The sequence below is a fragment of the Neomonachus schauinslandi genome, chromosome 6 (genome assembly GCF_002201575.2).
Source record: "Neomonachus schauinslandi chromosome 6, ASM220157v2, whole genome shotgun sequence".
NCBI lineage: Eukaryota > Metazoa > Chordata > Mammalia > Carnivora > Phocidae > Neomonachus > Neomonachus schauinslandi.
Window position 1 is genome coordinate 62,011,594 of NC_058408.1, and position 19,448 is coordinate 62,031,041.

General features: G+C 37.3%; 1 protein-coding gene across 1 annotated transcript in view; it reads left to right on the forward strand.

The window, feature by feature from the left end:
* Positions 1-19,448, forward strand: part of SDCCAG8 (SHH signaling and ciliogenesis regulator SDCCAG8) — a 234,050-nt gene that overhangs the window by 19,771 nt on the left and 194,831 nt on the right. Inside the window, exon 5 of the mRNA XM_021682699.2 lies at positions 13,337-13,462. Coding sequence (XP_021538374.2) covers positions 13,337-13,462 — 126 coding nt within the window. The remainder of the gene's footprint in view (positions 1-13,336; positions 13,463-19,448) is intronic.

The window sequence follows — 19,448 nt, forward strand, 5'->3', positions numbered from 1 at the left end:
TATATATATACCATATCTTCTTTACCCATTCATCCATTGATGGACATCTTGGCTCTTTCCACAGTTCGGCTATTGTGGACATTGCTGCTATAAACATTGGGGTGCATGTACCCTTTCGGATCCCTACATTTGTATCTTTGGGGTAAATACCCAGTAGTGCAATTGCTGGGTTGTACAGTAGCTCTATTTTCAACTTTTTGAGGAACCTCCATACTGTTTTCCAGAGTGGCTGCACCAGCTTGCATTCCCACCAACAGCGTAGGAGGGTTCCCCTTTCTCCGCATCCTCGCCAACATCTGTCGTTTCCTGACTTATTAATTTTAGCCATTCTGACTGGTGTGAGGTGGTATCTTATTGAGGTTTGGATTTGGATTTCCGTGATGCCGAGTGACGTTGAGCACTTTTTCATGTGTCTCTTGGCCATTTGGATGTCTTCTTTGCAGAAATGTCTGTTCATGTCTTCTGCCCATTTCTTGATTGGATTATTTGTTCTTTGGGTGTTGAGTTTGATAAGTTCTTTCCTCTGCCTATTTTTAAATCAGATTATTTACTTTTTTTGGTGTTGAGTAGTACAAGTTTTTTATATACTTTGGATATTAACCCCTTATCAGATATATCATTTACAAATCTCTTCTCCCATCCATGAGGTTGCCTTTTTTTTTTGTTGGTGATTTCCTTTGCTGTGCAAAAACTTTTTATTTTGGTTTCCCTTGCCTGAGGAGACATATCCATAAACATGTTGCTGATCCAAGAGATTACTGCCTATGTTTTTTCTTTTTTTTTAAAGATTTTATTTATTTATTTGACAGAGACAGAGATAGCGAGAGCAGGAACACAAGCAGCGGGAGGGGGAGAGGGAGAAGCAGGCTTCCCCCCGAGGAGGGAGCCCGATGTGGGACTCGATCCCAGGACCCTGGGATCATGACCTGAGCCGAAGGCAGACGCTTAACGACTGAGCCACCCAGGCGCCCTGCCTATGTTTTTTCTTTTAGAAGTTTTATGGTCTCAGCATTTAGCTGTTTAATCCATTTTGAGTATATTTCTGTGTATGGTGTGAGAAAGTGGTCCAGTTTCATTCTTTTACATGTTGCTGTCCAGTTTTCCCAACAACATTTTTTATTGAAAAGACTGTCTTTTCCCCGTTGGATATTCTTGCCTCCTTTGTCATAGATTAACTGACCATTATAGGTGTGTTTATTCTGGGCTTTCTATTCTGTTCCACTGATCTGTGTCTGTTTTTGTGCCAGTACCATACTATTTTGATTACTATAGCTGTATAGTACATCTTAAAATCTGGGATTGTGATACCCCTAGCTTTGTTCTTCTTTAATATTACTTTGACTATTTAGGGTCTTTTGTGGTTCCATACAAATACTAGGATTATTTATTCTAGTTCGGTGGAAAATGCTATTAGTATTTTGATAGAGATTGCATTGAATCTGTAGATTGCCTTGGGTAGTATGGACATTTTAACAATATTTATTCTTCCAATCCATAAGCATGGTATATCTTACCATTTGTTTGTATCTTTTTCATTTTCTTTCATCAGTGTTCTATAGTTTTCAGACTATAGGTCTTTCACCTCCTTGTTTAGGTTTATTCCTAGGTATTTTATTACTTTTGGTGCATTGTAAATGGGATTGTTTTAATACAAGTTTTATGTGACATGGGAACTCTCATAAGGAAATGATGACTCAGAGAAATGGCAAAACCAAAATGCTTTTATACTATGTTGAGCAAAGAGAGGCAATGTGGAAACATAACTAAAATATATGGGGAGGCTAAAGGAAGATGAGTTATTTTAATGAGGTCTGTTTGCACAGATTCCTCTCAGCCTCACTCCCTATCTCTGGTGATAAGAATGTTTTCTTTCAGGTGCCTGGGTGGCTCAGTTGGTTAAGTGACTGCCTTCGGCTCAGGTCATGATCCTGGAGTCCCGGGATCGAGTCCCACATCGGGCTCCCTGCTTGGCAGGGAGTCTGCTTCTCTCTCTGACCCTCCTCCCTCTCATGCTCTCTGTCTCTCATTCTCTCTCTCTCTCAAATAAATAAAATCTTTAAAAAAAAAAAAAAAAGAATGTTTTCTTTCTTCCTCATATGGGGAGGACATCTTTCACATGGGAGTTTTATCTCCTGCTTCCAGGAAGAAAGGGAAGGTCACTCTTTTTGTATCTGCTGTTTTTTAAGTGCTTTTAGCTCAAAATAATTCTTATTCCAAAGTGGCATATTTTGGGGTGGCAGATTCTACCACAATATAAATTGTAATAAACTTAACTATTTAGTTGTGGATGGCTGGGTGACTCAGTCAGTTAAGTGTCTGCCTTTGGCTCAGGTCATGATCCCAGGGTCCTGGGATCAAGTCCCACATCGAGCTCCCTGCTCAGCAGGGAGCCTGCTTCTCCCTCTTCCTGTTGCTCCCCTGCCTGTGCTCTCTCTCTCTCTCTCTGACAAATGAATAAATAAAATCTTTTAAAAAAATAAAATAAACTTACCATCTAGTTGAGAAGAGAGTACTAATGCCAATGAGCACCACAGTAACACTATAGAGAATATGATGTAGTCTGCGTTCTGTAGTATTTTTTTTTTTTTAAAGATTTTATTTATTTATTTGACAGAGACAGCGAGAGCAGGAACACAAGCAGGGGGAGTGGGAGAGGGAGAAGCAGGCTTCCCGCTGAGCCGGGAGCCCAATGCGGGACTCGATCCCAGGACCCTAGGATCATGACCTGAGCCGAAGGCAGTCACTTAACCAACTGAGCCACCCAGGCGCCCCTGCGTTCTGTAGTATTAACTAAAATTATAATAAGAGTAGAAGGGTACTAAAAGCTGGAGTTTTGGAGGATGTTTTTCTGGGAGAGGAAAATCTTAAAGGAGCAGGATTGTTTAGATCAGCAGAAGGAGGATGAAAGAGTTCCATAGAGAAAACAGCAACACTGAAAGGACATATTCAGGATGAATGTTTTATTTATGGGGGCCACAAGGCATCTATTCTAAATTCTTGCAGTAGAGGATGTCTGTTAGAAATTATTAAGGGCACCTGAGTGGCTCAGCCGGTTAAGTGTCTGCCTTCGGCTCAGGTCATGATCTCAGGGTCCTGGGATCAAGCCCTGCATCGGGCTCCTTGCTCAGCTGGAAGCCTGCTTCTCCCTTTCGCTCTGCCTGCCACTCTGCCTACTTGTGCTCTCTCTCTCTCTCTGTCAAATAAATAAATAAAATCTTTAAAAAAAATTATTAAAAGGATGCTGAACTAGGAAAATGGAAGATTATAAAAGCCTTGAAAGGTAGACATAGTATATATTTTATACATTTTAACAAGGGAATAATAGGGCGCCTGGGTGGCTCAGTCGTTAAGCGTCTGCCTTCAGCTCAGGTCATGATCCCAGGGTCCTGGGATCGAACCCCACATCGGGCTCCCTGCTCTGCTGGGAGTCCGCTTCTCCCTCTCTCACTCCCCCTGATTCTGTTCCCTCTCTCGCTGTGTCTCTCTCTGTCAAATAAATAAATAAAATCTTAAAAAAATAAAAACAAAAAAACCCCCCCAAAAACAAGGGAATAATAGAATAAAAGTAACATTTAAGGGCTTAGAAAGAGCTTATTAGTTTTTTTAAAAATTTATTTAATTTAAAAAACTTTTTAATTTTTTATATCCTTTTTACATTTATTTTTTATTTTTAAGAGTTTTTGTTTATTTTCTTATTAAATTTTTATTTATTTATTTTTTAAGATTTTATTTATTCGAGAGAGAGAGAGAGAGAAAGAGAGCAAGTGAGGGGAGGGGCAGAGGGAAAAGCAGACTCCTCGCTGAGCAGGGAGCCTGATGCGGTGACCCAGGTTCCTGGGATCCCAGGACCCTGAGATTGTGACCTGAGCCAAAGGCAGACACTTAACCTACTGAGCCGCCCAGGTACCCCCAATTTTATTTTATTTTATTTTTTTTATTTTAAGTAAACTTGTCAGATGTGGGTTCTAACTCACAACCTGGAGATCAAGAGTCACATGCTCTACCAACTGACCCAGCCAGGTGCCCCTAAGTTTTTATTTAAATTCCAGTTCGTTAACATACAGTGTGTTAGTTTCAGGAATACAATATAGTGATTCAACGCTTCCATACAACACACACTGCTCATCATAACAGGTGCACTCCTTAATCCCCATTACCTATTTCACCCATCCTTCCACCAACCTCCTGTCTGGTAACCATCAGTTTGTTCTCTGTAGTTAAGAGTCTATTTCTTGGTTTGCCTCTCTCTCTCTCTTTTTTTTCCCTTTGCTCATTTGTTTTGTTTCTTAAATTCCACATATGAGTGAACTCATATGGTATTTGTCTTTCTCTGCCTGACTTATTTCCCTTAGCATAATACTGTGTAGTTCTATCCATGTCTTTGCAAATGACAAGATTTCTTTCTCCTTTATGGCTGAGTAATATTCCATTGTATATATATACCACTTCTTCTTTACCCGTTCGTCCTTTGATGGACACTTGGGCTCTTTCCATAATTTGGCTATTGTAGATAATGTTGCTATAAACATTGGAGTACATGTGTCCCTTTGAATTAGTATTTTTGGGGGTGCCTGGTTGGCTGTCCCATTAAGCATCTGCCTTTGGCTCAGGTCGTGATCCCTGGGTCCTGGGATCGAACCCCGCATCGGGCTCTCTGCTCAGTGGGAAATCTGCTTCTCCCTCTCCCATTCCCCCTGCTTGTGTTCCCTCTCTTGCTGTCTCTCTCTCTCTGTCAAATAAATAAATAAAATCTTAAAAAAAAAAAACAAACCACCAGCCACTCTCAGTCCACACACATGGCCCTGCTGCTCCAGGTTTCAGTCCGGGGTGGGGGCTGCCCTAAAGTCCTTTCCCCACCCATCGCTACCAGTCTGCGAGTCCGTGCCCTGTCCCCAGTGCGGGAGGCTTTCACGCTCCGGCACTGCAGGATCCCCATGGCTCCCTCCCCCTTCCATTTATCTTCCAATATCTGCCTGCAGAATCACTTCATACCTTGAAACCAACTGCCTGCGATATTCTGTTTGTAGAGATCCAGATATATATTCTTACATCTCAGGCTGATTTCGTGGGTGTTCAGAGTGGTCTGGTAGATACCCAGCTCAATTGTGGGACTGGTTGGAATAGGGTCCCCTACTCCTCCTCCATCTTTTCCTCCCCCTCCAGCTTTGCTTTTCTTTTTCAAGAATGCTTTGGCTATTTGGGGGTCCTCTTTGGTTCCATACAAATTATAGAATTGTTTGTTCTAGCTCTGTGAAAAATGCTGTTGGTATTTTGATAGGGATTGCATTAAATATGTAGATTGCTTTGCATAGTATGGACATTTTGACAATATTCTTCTAATCCGTGGGCATGGAATGTCTTTCCATTTCTTTGTGTCATCTTCAATTTCTTTCATCAGTGTTTTATAGTTTTCAGAGTACAGGTCTTTCAGCTCTTTGGTTAGGTTTAGTCCTAGGTATCTTATTGTTTTTGGTGTAATTGTAAATGGGATAGATTCCTTAATTTCTCTTTCTGCTGCTTCATTACTGGTGTATAGAAATGCAACAGATTTCTGTACGTTGATTTTGTATTCTGTGACCTTACTGAATTCATGTATAAGTTCTAGCAGTTTTTTGGTGGTTTTTCAGGTTTTCCATATAGAGTATCATGTCATCTGCAAATAGTGAAAGTTTTACTTCTTCCTTGCCAATTGGGATGTTCTTTATTTCTTTTTGTTGTCTGATTGTTGTGGCTAGGACTTCCAGTATTATGTTGCATAAAAGTGGCAAAAGTGGACATCCCTGTCTTGTTCTTGACCATAGAGGAAAAGCTCTCAGTTTTTCCCCATTGAGGATATTAGCTGTGGGCTTTTGACCTATGGCCTTTATTATGTTGAGTCATGTTCCCTCTAAACCTACTTTGTTGAGGGTTTTTGTCATGAATGGATGTTGTACTTTGTCAAATGCTTTTTCTGCATCTATTGAAATGATCATACGGTTCTTATCCTCTCTTGTATTAATGTGGTGTATCATGTTGACTGATTTGCAAATATTGAACTACCCTTGCAACCCAGGAATAAATCCCACTTGATTGTGGTGAATGATTTTTTTAACGTATTGTTGGATTTAGTTTGCAAGTATGTTATTGAGAATTTTTGCATCTATGTTTATCAAGGATATTGGCCTATAGTTCTCTTTTCTAATGGTGTCATACATCCTATAGCTTTTGAAAAATGTATAATGATGTGTATCCATCATTACAGTAGCAAAGAGAATAGTTCCACTGCGGTAAAGATCATCTGTGCTCCATTTACTCATCTCTCCTTTCTTACCCTCCAAATGCCGGCAACTGCTGGTCTCTTTACTGTCTGCACAGTTTTGCTTTTTCAGAATGTCATGTAGTTGGAATCATATAGTCTGTAGCCTTTTCAGACTGGCTTCACTGACTTAGGAATAGGCATTTAAGTTTCCTCCATGTCTTTTCATGGCTCAGTAGCCTTTTTTTAATCACTGGGTAATATTCTATTGTATGGGTATAACATAGTTTGTTTATCCATTCATCCTTTGAAGGACATCTTGCTTGCTTCCAAGTTTTGGCAACTATGAACAACACTGCTATAAATATTCATGTGCAGGTTTTTGTGGATATAAATTTTTAACTCATTTGAGTAAATACCAAGAAACTCAATTGCTGGATCACTCGATAAAGAGTATTTTTAGTTTTGTAAGAAGCTGTCAAACTGTCTTCCTAAATGGCTGTACCATTTTGCTTTTTCACCAGCAATGAATGAGAGTTCTTGATGCTCCACATCCTTGCCAGCATTTGGTGTCATTGGTGTTTTGGATTTTAATGTACTTGAGGTGTGTTTTAATTTAAATTCCCTGATGACATGTAATATTGGATATGATTTTCCTGTACTTATTTTCCACTTATATACTTTCTTTTTTAAAATTGGATTGTTTGTTTTCTTATTATTGAGTTCTAAGAGTTCCTTATATATTTTGGAAACCAGTCATTTATCAGCTATGTCTTTGGCAATTCTTTTCTCCTAGTCTGTGGCTAGTCTTTGATTCTCCTAACAGTGTCCTTCATAGAGCAGAAGGTTTTAATTTCAGTAAAGCCTAACTTATCAATTTTTTCTTTCATAGATTTTGCTTTTCGTATTCTATCTAAAGATCATTGCCAAACCCAAGGTCATCAGTATTTTCCCCATTCTTCTATAATTTTGTGTTTTACATTTATATCTATGCTCCATTTTTAGTTCATTTTTATGTAAGGTGTAAGATCTCTGTCTAGATTGTTTTTTCTTTTCTTTTCTTTTCTTTTTTTCTGCATGTGGATATCCAGTTGTTTCAGCACCATTTGTTGAAAAGAATGTTTCAATTGAATTGCCTTTGCTTCTTTATAAAGATCAGATGACTATATTTGTTTGAATCTACTTCTGGGATCACTTTTCTGCTCCATTGATCTATTGGTCTATTCTTTTGCAAATACCATACTGTCTTGATTATTGGAACTTTATAGTAAATCTTGAAGTTGGGTAGTGTCAATCTTCTGATATTGTTCTTCTCATTATGATGTTAAGTATTTGGGTCTTTTGCCCCTTTATATGAATTAAAATCAGTTAGTAAATATCCACAAAATAACAAAATCAGATGTCTTTTTAAAAAATTATTTCTTCCTTTCCAGTATATATGGTTTTTATTTCTTTTTCCTATCTTGTTGCATTAGCTAGGATTTTTTGTATGGTGTTGAATAGGAGTGATGAGAAGGGACATCCTTGCCTTGTTCTTGTTCTTAATGGGAAACTATCTATAGTCTCACCATTGAGTATGACATTAGCTATATGTTATTTATAGAGGCTGTTTATGAATTTGAGGATGTTTTCCTCTATTTCTTGTCTGCTGAGAATTTTTATCTTGAATGGCTACTGGAATTTGTCACTTGCTTTTTCTGTCTATTGGTATGATCATAAATTATTTTTCTAGCTTGTTGATGTGATGGATTACATTAATGCCTTTTCAAATACTGAACCAACCTTGTATACCTAGAATAAATTCCATTTGGTCCTGTTGTATAGTTCTTTTTATACATCATTGCGTTTGATTTGCTGATATTTCGATGGGGATTTTTGTATTTATCTTCATGAGATATATTATAGGTCTCTAATTTTCCATTTCTGTAGTGTCTTCACCTGGTTTGGCTATTAGGGTGATGCTGGTCTCAAGAATGAGTTAGGAAGTATTCCCTCAGATATTTTATGGAAGATGTTGTAAAAAATTGGTATAATTTGTTACTTAAATTTTTGGTGTAATTCACAAGTGAACTAATGGCAGGCCTGGTGCTTTCTGTTTTAAAGGTTATTAATAATTGATTCAATTGCTTTTATAGATGTAGGCCTTGTTCAGACTATTTCTCCTTCTGTGAGTTTTGATAGATTGTGTCTTTCAAGGAATTGGTCCATTTTATCTAAATTACAAAATTTATGGGCATAGAGTTGTTCATGGTATTCCTTTGTTATCCTTTTAATGTTCATGGGATCTGTAATGATGACTCCACTTTGATTTCTGATGTTAGTAATTTGTGTCTTCTCCCTTTTTTTCTTAGTTAGCCAGGCTAGAGTCTAGAGTCTTACAGTTTTATTGATCATTTCAAGGACCCAGCTTTTGGTTTTGTTGCTTTTCTCTATTGCTTTTCTATTTTTAATTTCTTTGATCTCTACTCTAATTTTTATTGTATCTTCTGCTTACTTTGGATTTAACTTACTCCCCATATTTTTTTTTTAAGTTTCCTAAGACAGAAGCTTAGATTATTGATTTGGAATCTTTCTTCTTTTCTGATGTTTTTCACTGATTTTGTTGTATCTCACAAATATTGGTAAGTTGTATTTTCATTTTTATTTAGTTCAAAATATTTTAAAATTTTTCTTGAGACTTTGTCCTTGACCTGTATGTTATTTAGAACTATTGTTTAATCACCAAGTATATTGGGAGTGTTCCAGCCATCTTTCTGTTATTGATCTCTAGTTTAATTCTACTGTGGTCTGAGAACATACTTTTTATGATTTCTATTCTTTTTGATTTGTTAAGGTGTGTTTTTAGGCCCAGGATGTGGTACGTTTTGGTGAATGTTCTGTTTTAGCTTAAGAAGAATGTGTATTCTCTTGTTGGATAAAATATTCTATAAATGCCATTTAGTTCCACTCGGTGGCTGATGCTGTTCAGTTCAACTATGTACCTACCAATGTTTTGCCATTCTGCAAGATCTGTTGGATCTGTCAATTACTGACAGAGGGGTTTTGAAATCTCCAGCTGAAATAGTGGATTCATCTGTTTCTTTGTACAGTTCTATCAGTTTTTGTATCATGTATTTTGATCTTCTGTCGTTAGGCACATACACATTAAGGATCATTATGTGCCAGGAGAATTGACCCCTTTATCATTATGTGATGCTTCTTTTTATCCCTTATATTTTTGTTTGGTATGAAGTCTGCTTTGTCTGAAATTACTATAGCTATACCAGCTTTCTTTTGATTTATGTTAGCATGGTATGTCTCTCTATCCATTTACCTTTCATTTATCTGTGTCTTTATATTTAAAGTGGGCTTCTTATAGACAACATATGCTTGTGTCATGTTTGTCATTCATTTTTATAGTCTCTTTCTTTTTATTGGGGTATTCAGACCATGGACACTTAAAGTTATTATTGATATGTTTGGATATCAATATAGTTGGATAATACCTACCATGTTTGTTACTGTTTTCTATTCATTGCCCTTGTTCGTTCGTTCGTTCTTTCTTTTCTTTCTTTCTTTCTTTCTTTCTTTCTTTTCTTTCTTTCTTTCTTTCTTTCTTTCTTTCTTTCTTTCTTTCTTCCTTCCTTCCTTCCTTCCTTCCTTCCTTCCTTCCTTCCTTTCTTTCTTTCTTTCTTTCTTCTTTCTTTCTTTCTCCCCCTCCCCTCTCTTCAGTCTTCTACTCTTTTTCTGGCTTTAAGTGATCCTGTTATTTGATTGCAGTTTTTCTCCTCTCTTAGCATAGCAGTTGAACTTTTTTTTTACTTTTGTAAGTGATTGTCCTTGAGTTTGCAATTACATTGATCAGTAATCTAAGTCTGCATTCAAATAGCTCTATACCACCACATGGGTAGGGCAAGTCCCTTATGAGAGAGTGTTTCCAATCCCTCCCTCCTGTCCTCTATAACATTGCTGTCATTCATTTCAATTATTCATAAGCTATACTCACTATATATAGCGCTGCTACCGTGATGTTGAACAAACTGTTATATGTTAGATCAGTTAAGTTTAAAAAAAAAAAAAGTATTTTGTTTTATCACCATATATTCCTTTTCTAATGCTCTTTCTTTTTTGTGTACTTCTGAGCTTATAACCTGTATCATTTTCCTCCTTTCTGGAGAACATTTAACATTTCTTGCAAGGCAGGTCTACTGGAGACAAACTTGCTCAATTTTTTTTTATCTGAGAAAGTCTTTATTTTCCCCTTACCTTTGAAAGTTAATTTGCCTGAATACAGAATTCTAGGTTGGTGAGTTTTTTTCTTTTGAATACTTTAAATATTTCATTCCGTTTTCTTCTTGCTTGCAGGGTTTCTGAAGAAAACCCTGATTTCTGACTTTCTTAAAGATTTTCTGTTTGTCTTTGATTTTCTGCAGTTTGAATATGATATGCCTATCGGGTATAGATTTTTTTTTTTTAAACATTTTATTTATTTGACAGAGAGAGACACAGCGAGAGAGGGAACACAAGCAGGGGGGGTGGGAGAGGGAGAAGCAGGCTTCCCGCGGAGCAGGGAGCCTGATGTGGGGCTAGATTTTTTTGTTTATTTTATACTGCTTGGTGTTCTCTGAGCTTCCTGGATCTGTGGTTTGGTGGTTATCATTTTGGAAAATTCTTGGTCGTTATTGTTTCAAATATTTCTTCTTGTCACCTTAGAAATCATAAAACATATGTTCTCAGACCACAGTAGAATTAAACTAGAGATCACTTTCTCTTTGTCACCTTTTATAATTGTCCCACATTTCTTGGATATTCTGTTCTTTTTCATTCTTTTTTCTCCTTGCATTTTAGTTTGGGAAATTTCTATTGGCAGTTCTTCAGGTTCCCCGATTCTTTTCTTGGTTGTGTCCAATCTATTAATGAGCCCATCAAAGTCATTCATCATTTCTATTATGGTGTTTTTGATTTCCAGCACTTTGAATCTTTCTTAGAGTTTCCATCTCTGCTTATATTTCCCGTCTGTCCTTTCATGTGGTCCACTTTTTCCATTAGATACTTTAACATATTAATCATAATTATTTTAAACTCCCAATCTGATAATTCCAACATTGCTGCCATATTAAAGTCTGGTTCTGTGCTTTCTTCATCTCTTTAAACTGTGCTTTAAGTCTTTTAGTGTGCTTTCTAATTTTTTGTTGAGTGCTGGCCACAAAGTAGTGGGTAAAAGGAACTGTTTAGAGTGAGACATTATGTTTATTGTGGTAGGAGTTAGGCTGTGTTTACTGTTTGGTGTTACTACAGTTGTCAGAGGCTAAAATTTCCACTAGTGTCCTGCTTTATGTTTCCCCTGTTGTCTTTGGGCTTCCCTTGAAAATTCTTCTTAACTATAGTCTGAGATATGCAGTTATTTTAGTGTATTCCCTTGTTATTTTATAGGCGCCCTTTTGATGTGGTGGTGGGTGTGAGAGCAGGGGAAGCATTTTATTTTATTTTATTTATTTTATTTTTTTAAAGATTTTATTTATTTATTTGAGACAGAGAGAATGAGAGACAGAGAGCATAAGAGGGAGGAGGGTCAGAGGGAGAAGCAGACTCCCTGCCGAGCAGGGAGCCTGATGCGGGACTCGATCCCGGGACTCCAGGATCATGACCTGAGCCGAAGGCAGTCGCTTAACCAACTGAGCCACCCAGGCGCCCGGGGAAGCATTTTATAGTCCTATGATTAGGTCTCAGTCTTTTAGGGAGTCTATGCCCATTAGCTTTTACCTTCACAAGTGCTTCTCAGTCACCCTGTCGCCCTAAGTGAGGTGGGAAGCCTAGAGGGAGCTGGGGTTGGATATTTCCTTTTTTGAGGGCAGGGCAGTTAGGTTGTGAAAAACCCCAGCTATTTAGGCTCTGGTAAAATACTTTGTCTTGAGGCAGGCCTTTTTAAGAACAGAAATGCTTTGGGCATATTTCAAAGTGGCTACTTTTCCTCTTGTACTAGAGGAAGCTGGAAGGGATTTTTCTCTAGTCTTTGCTCTAAGAACCTGGTAGTGTCCTAGAGATAAAACTCACAAAATATAGGAATCCCTTTAAGATGGTTCTTCTGGAGTTTTTAACCCTCAAACTTATCTGCCATGAGCTGCCAATTACACTTTACCTTTTCCTTCCCAGGACTGGTTCCCCTGGAAGTTTCTGCTCAGGTAGGTTGTGATTCTCAGGAACACCTGTCTGTCCAATTTGAGAGATGACAGTTTTCCCTGTGACCTCAGTTCTCTTTTGGATTTAAGAAGAGTGGTTGATTTTTTGGTGTGTCCAGCTTTTCTCTTGTTGTGAATGTTGTCTTCCAAGCTCATTATATTCCAGACCAAAAATTGGAAGCCTGCAATATTTTTTTTAGTTAAAGCTTTCAATTATAGACTTGGGTTTTGGCTTTTTTCTGAATGAAATAATTGAAATGGAACTTGCATATATTGCTTAATAGTTTTTTATTACACTGGTAATGAAGTATTGTGCCGTCAATGTATTGATATTTTTTACCTTTTTTCCGAGAGTGAGACACCACCCAATAGCTATTCTAATTGTTACTTATTGTATTCCCTTATCTTATGCCTGCAAGGACAGACAAGCACTCTTTGAGAACTCTCCACCAAACTATCTCGCTCATAATTTCCCTCCATCTGGCTACCAGTCAGTCGATAACTATTCTAACTTTCCATGCCTATCTCAGAGTCCTCTGTATCCCTTTAATCCTCTGTTAGGTTCAACAAGTTGTCGGCATTTGAGCAGGAGTAATAATGTATCTCACCTTATTGTTTAAAAGTCTACCTTATTCTTAAAAATTTTTTAGATAACCCCTTTAATTAAAGTCTTTCTGGAAGCCTACAAAAAAACTGTCAGAAACCACACATTTCTGTGATATGGCCATTAGCAGGCTCTTTACTATATTCCCCATGCTTCTTTTTGTTTGTTAGCTAATGTTTGAGTTGCTTCATTTGTCTAAGTAAAATTACAATATTTCAGAAAATGAATAGAGAGCATGTTTTCCATGCTTTGTATCATGTTGGGTCATTTAGTAATCAGTGATTAACACTGCTTAAAAATGCTTAATGTAGTTGGTATTTTTGTTTCTGCTTTTTACAGGAGGAACTCTCTGGAATGAAAAATAGGGTACAAGTAGTTGTGCTTGAAAATGAAAGGCTCCAGCAAGAGCTGAAATCTCAGAGACAGGAGGAAGCAATGAGGGAACAAACACTTCTGGATGCATCTGTGAGCATTTTTCAAACCATAAATTATATTTTAGTTTGAATGTTCCTTCCTACCCTCTCCCCCAGCCTTCTGAACTGCTGAAATTCTTGACTTGAAGTTTGGCAAATGTACTGTGCTATTACTCACTTGGGGCCTCAAAAATTAAGATTCACCATGGTGGAATGAATCCTCAAATGCAATGATGTAGCGATGCCAAATATCTGTGCTGATTTCCTCTCTGAGCATACATACCATTTATGTTTTTTCCATATGGAAAGAGCAGGTCCGAAGCAGGAAGCAGATCAAATAGGAAACACTTGGTAAATCCAGAAACTTTCTAACTGTAGCTTAGATTTCTGTTGTCTTCCTCTAAATTGTCCTTGCACTCTGAATCCTAATAAGTGTAATCGGCAGCATGGGGAAGCATAGAGAGCACTGGCCTGAGGGTACCAGGATCAGCATGTTAGTTTCCCGTCGTCCCTAACAAGTGGGGTGTTTCACGAGTAATGTTAACAATAGTAACAATAGTAATGTTGCAAATGTGGCTTAACCTCACATGTCCTCTGCTTATTGGCAATTTGAGAAGATTCACCCATATTAGCTGTTCTTACTCTTTAATGTAACAATCACTTGGGATACTTGTTGATAGTGCAGATTCCTGAGCTCCCTTCCCTGAGAGTCTGATGCAGTGGGTTTGGGTTAAGTCCTTGAGTTAAAAATATGAATTTTTAACAAGTTGCCTAAGTGATTCTAGTATCAATGCACCACATTTTGAAGAACAGTGGATTCGATGATGTCTTTAATTGTACAACACAAAATTCTTGTGATGATATTTAAGTAGTGTTTAAACTTAATGTCTCCTTATGACTTGTCAGAGATACTGTTGCCTTAAAAATGTTATTTACTCTTTTGCTATAGGACACAGTTAATCACAGCTTGTCCTGCTTTTTGAAACAAATTCAGATTTCCATGGGGAAGTGTTAATATTTGCCTGTTGCAGCTTTACTTTACAATGGATTTTGGTGATTTTGACTTAGTTGTCATTGGTAAATCCATTCTGATTAAGAAAAAATATGAGTGCCTTAATGTTTTACCTAGGTGTCCTCTAATTTTTTATTTTGAAGTGTTTTTTTTTGTTGACCTGACCTGATATCTCATTTGTAATCCTTGAGTTCTATGTTAGAATTTCCTATTTAGAAGTAGCTGATTGTGTTAAATCTGAATGGCAAAGTGGGCTGATCAGTATTTCAGTTTATTTTTCTGAAGTATGTTTCAGTTTGTGTCCAGCTGTTCTCCCTTCACCAGAAGAGTTTTTTGAATATTTATATTATGATATTATTTATTATCAATGTTAGTACAAGTTAAAAATCCCATCTTAGTTTCTTATTATTTTAATGTCAATTTGAAGATGATAGAGCCATATAAAAAGTACTTCGAAGTAGCTCGTTTTAAAAATATATTCTTTTGCTTTTCTTCCAAATATGTAGTCACTTAGCAAACAGTGACTCAATTATTCATAGACTTTGGTATTTGTACAATGACAAAGAAGTGGAAGAAGGGGAAGTGAAGTGAGAAAGGAAATTAGGCAGACAAGTGAACCAGAGGGCAAGAGAAGTGAGTAATACAGAAGGGGAAGGAAACAATGTACCAACACACATGCTTTGCTATAGGAACAAAGGAAACTTGCTGAAGAAAATTACAGCCATAGTTATGGAAAAAACAAAATTGTAGAGTGTTTCTTTTTTAAAAAAACACGTGAACTAAAATATAATGCAAACAATCAAAATGATTGTTGCACGTGTCAGGAGACCTGGATATCTATTTTAATGTCAGTCTTCTGTGTTATTTTGTTGCTATAGAGTTGCTAACCCTGCCACATTACTGAATTGCTGTATGAGATCTAGTAATTTGGGGGTGGAGTCTTTTGGATTTTCCACATAAAGTATCATGTCGTCTGCGAAAAGAGAGAGTTTGACTTCTTCTTTGCCAATTTGAATACCTTTTATTTCTTTTTGTTGTCTGATTGCTGTTGCTAGGACTTCTAGTACTATGTTGAACAATAGTGGTGAGAGTGGGCATCCTTGACGTGTTCCTGATCTTAAGGGAAAGGCTCTCAGCTTTTCCCCATTGAGGATGATATTTGCTGTGGGTTTTTCATAGGTGGATTTTATGAACTTGAGGAATGTTCCCTCTATCCCTATACTCTGAAGAGTTTTATTCAGGAAAGGATGCTGTATTTTGTCAAATGCTTTTTCTGCATCCATTGAGAGGACCATATGGTTCTTCTCTCTCCTCTTATTAATGTGTCCTATCACATTGATTGATTTGCGAATGTTGAACCACCCTTGCATCCCGGGGATAAATCCCACTTGGTCATGGTAGATGATCCTTTTAATGTATTGTTGGATCCTATTAGCTAGGATTTTGTTGAGGATTTTGGAATCCATATTCATCAGGGATATCGGTCTGAAATTCTCCCTTTTGATGGGGTCTTTGCCTGGTTTGGGGATTAAGGTAATGCTGGCCTCATAGAATGAGTCTGGAAGCTTTCCTTCTGTTTCTATTTTTTGAAACAGCTTCAGGATACAAAATCAATGCACAGAAATCAGTTGCTTTCTTATACACTAACAATGCAATTGTAGAAAGAGAAATTAGAGAAATGATTCCATTTAAAATAGCACCAAAAACCATAAAATACCTCGGAATAAACCTAACCAAAGAGGTAAAGGATCTATACTCTAGGAACTATAGAACACTCATGAAAGAAATTGAAGAAGACACAAAAAGATGGAAAAACATTCCATGCTCATGGATCGGAAGAATAAACATTGTTAAAATGTCTATGCTACCCAGAACAATCTATACCTTCAATGCCATCCTGATGAAAATTCCAATGACATTTTTCAAAGTGCTGGAACAAGCAATCCTAAAATTTGTATGAAATCAGAAAAGACCCCGAATCACCAAGGAAATGTTGAAAAAGAAAAACAAAGCTGGGGGCATCACGTTGCCCGATTTCAAGCTATATTACAAAGCAGTGATCACCAAGACAGCATGGTACTGGCACAAAAACAGACATATAGACCAATGGAACAGAATAGAGAGCCTAGATATGGACCCTCAACTCTATGGTCAAATAATCTTCGACAAAGCAGGAAAAAATATGCAATGGAAAAAAGTCTCTTCAATAAATAGTGCTGGGAAAATTGGACAGCCACATGCAGAAGAATGAAACTTGACCATTCTCTAACATCACACACAAAGATAAACTCAAAATGGATGAAAGACCTCAATGTGAGACAGGAATCCATCAAAATCCTAGAGGAGAACATAGGCAATAACCTCTTTGACATTGGCCACAGCAACTTCTTTCAAGATACATCTCTTTGGAGATAGCTAGTGAAACAAAAGCAAAAATGAACTTTTGGGACTTCATCAAGATAAAAAGCTTCTGCACAGCAAAGGAAACAGTCAACAAAACAAGGAGGCAACCCACAGAATGGGAGAAGATATTTGCAAATGACAGTACAGATAAAGGGCTGGTATCCAAGATCTATAAAGAACTTCTCAAACTCAACACCCAAAAAACAAATAATCAAGTCAAAAAATGGGCAGAAGACATGAACAGACACTTCTCCAAAGAAGACATACAAATGGCTAACAGACACATGAAAATATGTTCATCATCATTAGCCATCAGGGAAATTCAAATCAAAACCACACTGAGATACCACCTTACACCAGTTAGAATGGCAAAAATGGACAGGGCAAGAAACAACAAATGTTGGAGAGGTTGTGGAGAAAGGGGAACCCTCTTACACTGTTGGTGGGAATGCAAGTTGGTATAGTCACTTTGGAAAACAGTGTGGCGGTGCCTCAAAAAATTAAAAATAGAGCTACCCTATGACCCAGCAATTGAACTACTGGGTATTTACCCCAAAGACACAGATGTAGTGAAAAGAAGGGCCATATGCACCCCAATGTTCATAGCAGCAATGTCTGCAATAGCCAAACTGTGGAAAGAGCCGAGATGCCCTTCAACAGATGAATGGATAAAGATGTGGTCCATATATACAATGGAATATTACTCAGCCATCAGGAAGAATGAATACCCAACTTTTACATCAACATGGATGGGACTAGAGGAGATTATGCTAAGTGAAACAAGTCAAGCAGAGGAAGTCAATTATCATATGGTTTCACTTATTTGTGGAACATAAGGAAGAGCATGGAGGACATTAGGAGAAGGAAGGGAAAAATGAAGGGCGGGGAGGAAATCGGAGGGAGAAATGAACCATGAGAGACTATGGACTCTGAGAAACAAACAGGGTTTTAGAGGGGAGGGGGGCAGGGGGGATTTGTTAGCCCAGTGATGGATATTAAGGAGGGCACATACTGCATGGAGCACTGGGTGTTATACGAAAACAATGAATCATGGAACACTACATCAAAAACTAATGATGTATTGTATGGTGACTAACATAACATAAGAAAATTAAATTAAAAAAGAATTACTAACCCTACTGCTTTTTGCTTGTGTAGGTGAATTGAGGCATTTCAGCAATGTATGCTCAGTGCTGTGTTCAGTTTTAATGTAAATGAAACTTTTTAGAATATCTTAAATATAAACACATCAAGAGACATTATCTTTCTTTTTTTTTCTGAACTCTTTTTACTGAGTCTGTTACCATGCTGATGGTAGATCTTGCCAAAGCTATTGGCAGATTTGAGTATAGATTTTCAGTATTTCTTAATGCCTTCTTTTGAAAAATAATTAAAATAATTATACAGTAATGACTAATACTTACTGATGACTACATGTTACGATGTGGCAGGCAGTATATCAAGCACTTTATTTACATTCAATTATTTTAGGTTTATAGTAGCGAAGGAAGGTGAGTGTTATGCCTGTTTTCAGATGAGTAAATTAAGGTACAGGGCAGTTAAGTAAACAAAGCAACACTACTACTGTCACAAAGCTAGAAAATGGCAAAGCTAGGACTCAAACATGGGACTGTCTGACTCCCCAGATCCATCTGCCTAGCCTTGAGTTAGACTTTCTGCATAAGTTAGGAATAGCTTGTCAGTATTTAACCAAACTACCTTTGTTTGCCATGGGGTAGACGATTCTCCCCACAAGAGAGGAACATCCTCTTTATTGTTCTTGAGTTTTAGCCTTGGACTTGGATGGTAGCCTACATGATGTTTAGTGCTTTAACTACTTTATGACCCAGTGGTTGAAGAAACAAGCAGGTTATTTTTTAAAAATTACAACCATTTCCATCTTCATTTTTCATCATTTTTTAAGTGAAATTTCTCTTCATGGAGAACTTCTCTCCAGAGTTCAAAAAATTATAATAATATTAAAATATATGCTATTTATTAGAAATTTTGGGGGCAACTGGGTGGCGCAGTCAGCTGAGCGAAACTCTTGGTTTCGACTCAGGTCATAATCTCAGGGTTGTGAGATCCAGCTCTGAGTAGGGCTCTGTGTTCTTCATGGAGTCTGCATGGGACTCACTCTGCCCCTCCCTGCCCTCAGATAAATAAATACATCTTAAAAAAAAAAAGAAAAAAGAAATTTTGGCATGTGTTCTCATTCAAAGATCTCAGAGATTTTTTTAAAAGCAGAACATTTCTGAGTCATATCTTTCATGTCTACTTTCATCCCCTCACTACTACCCCTCCCCTCAATTAAGTAATCAAAGGTTTTCAGTGATCTCCAGGGATGTAAATGTAATTATATTTTTTTAATTTTGGTCAAATACCATTCAAATTCTTAAATGTTATCTGTGAAACACAAAGTGTCAATTAGACTAGCACTTCTTTCCAAAGAATGACAATATTTTATTTCATAAATCAGCAATGTATAGTGTATGTACTTTTTCCAATTTCTCTGTAGGAAATTAGTGCTGCCGTTCTTCACAATTCTCTAAGGCAACTTTGAATGCACTAAGATCTTGATTTGTCCTTACTAGAAAATCAAGTCCAAGCTTGTTATACCATA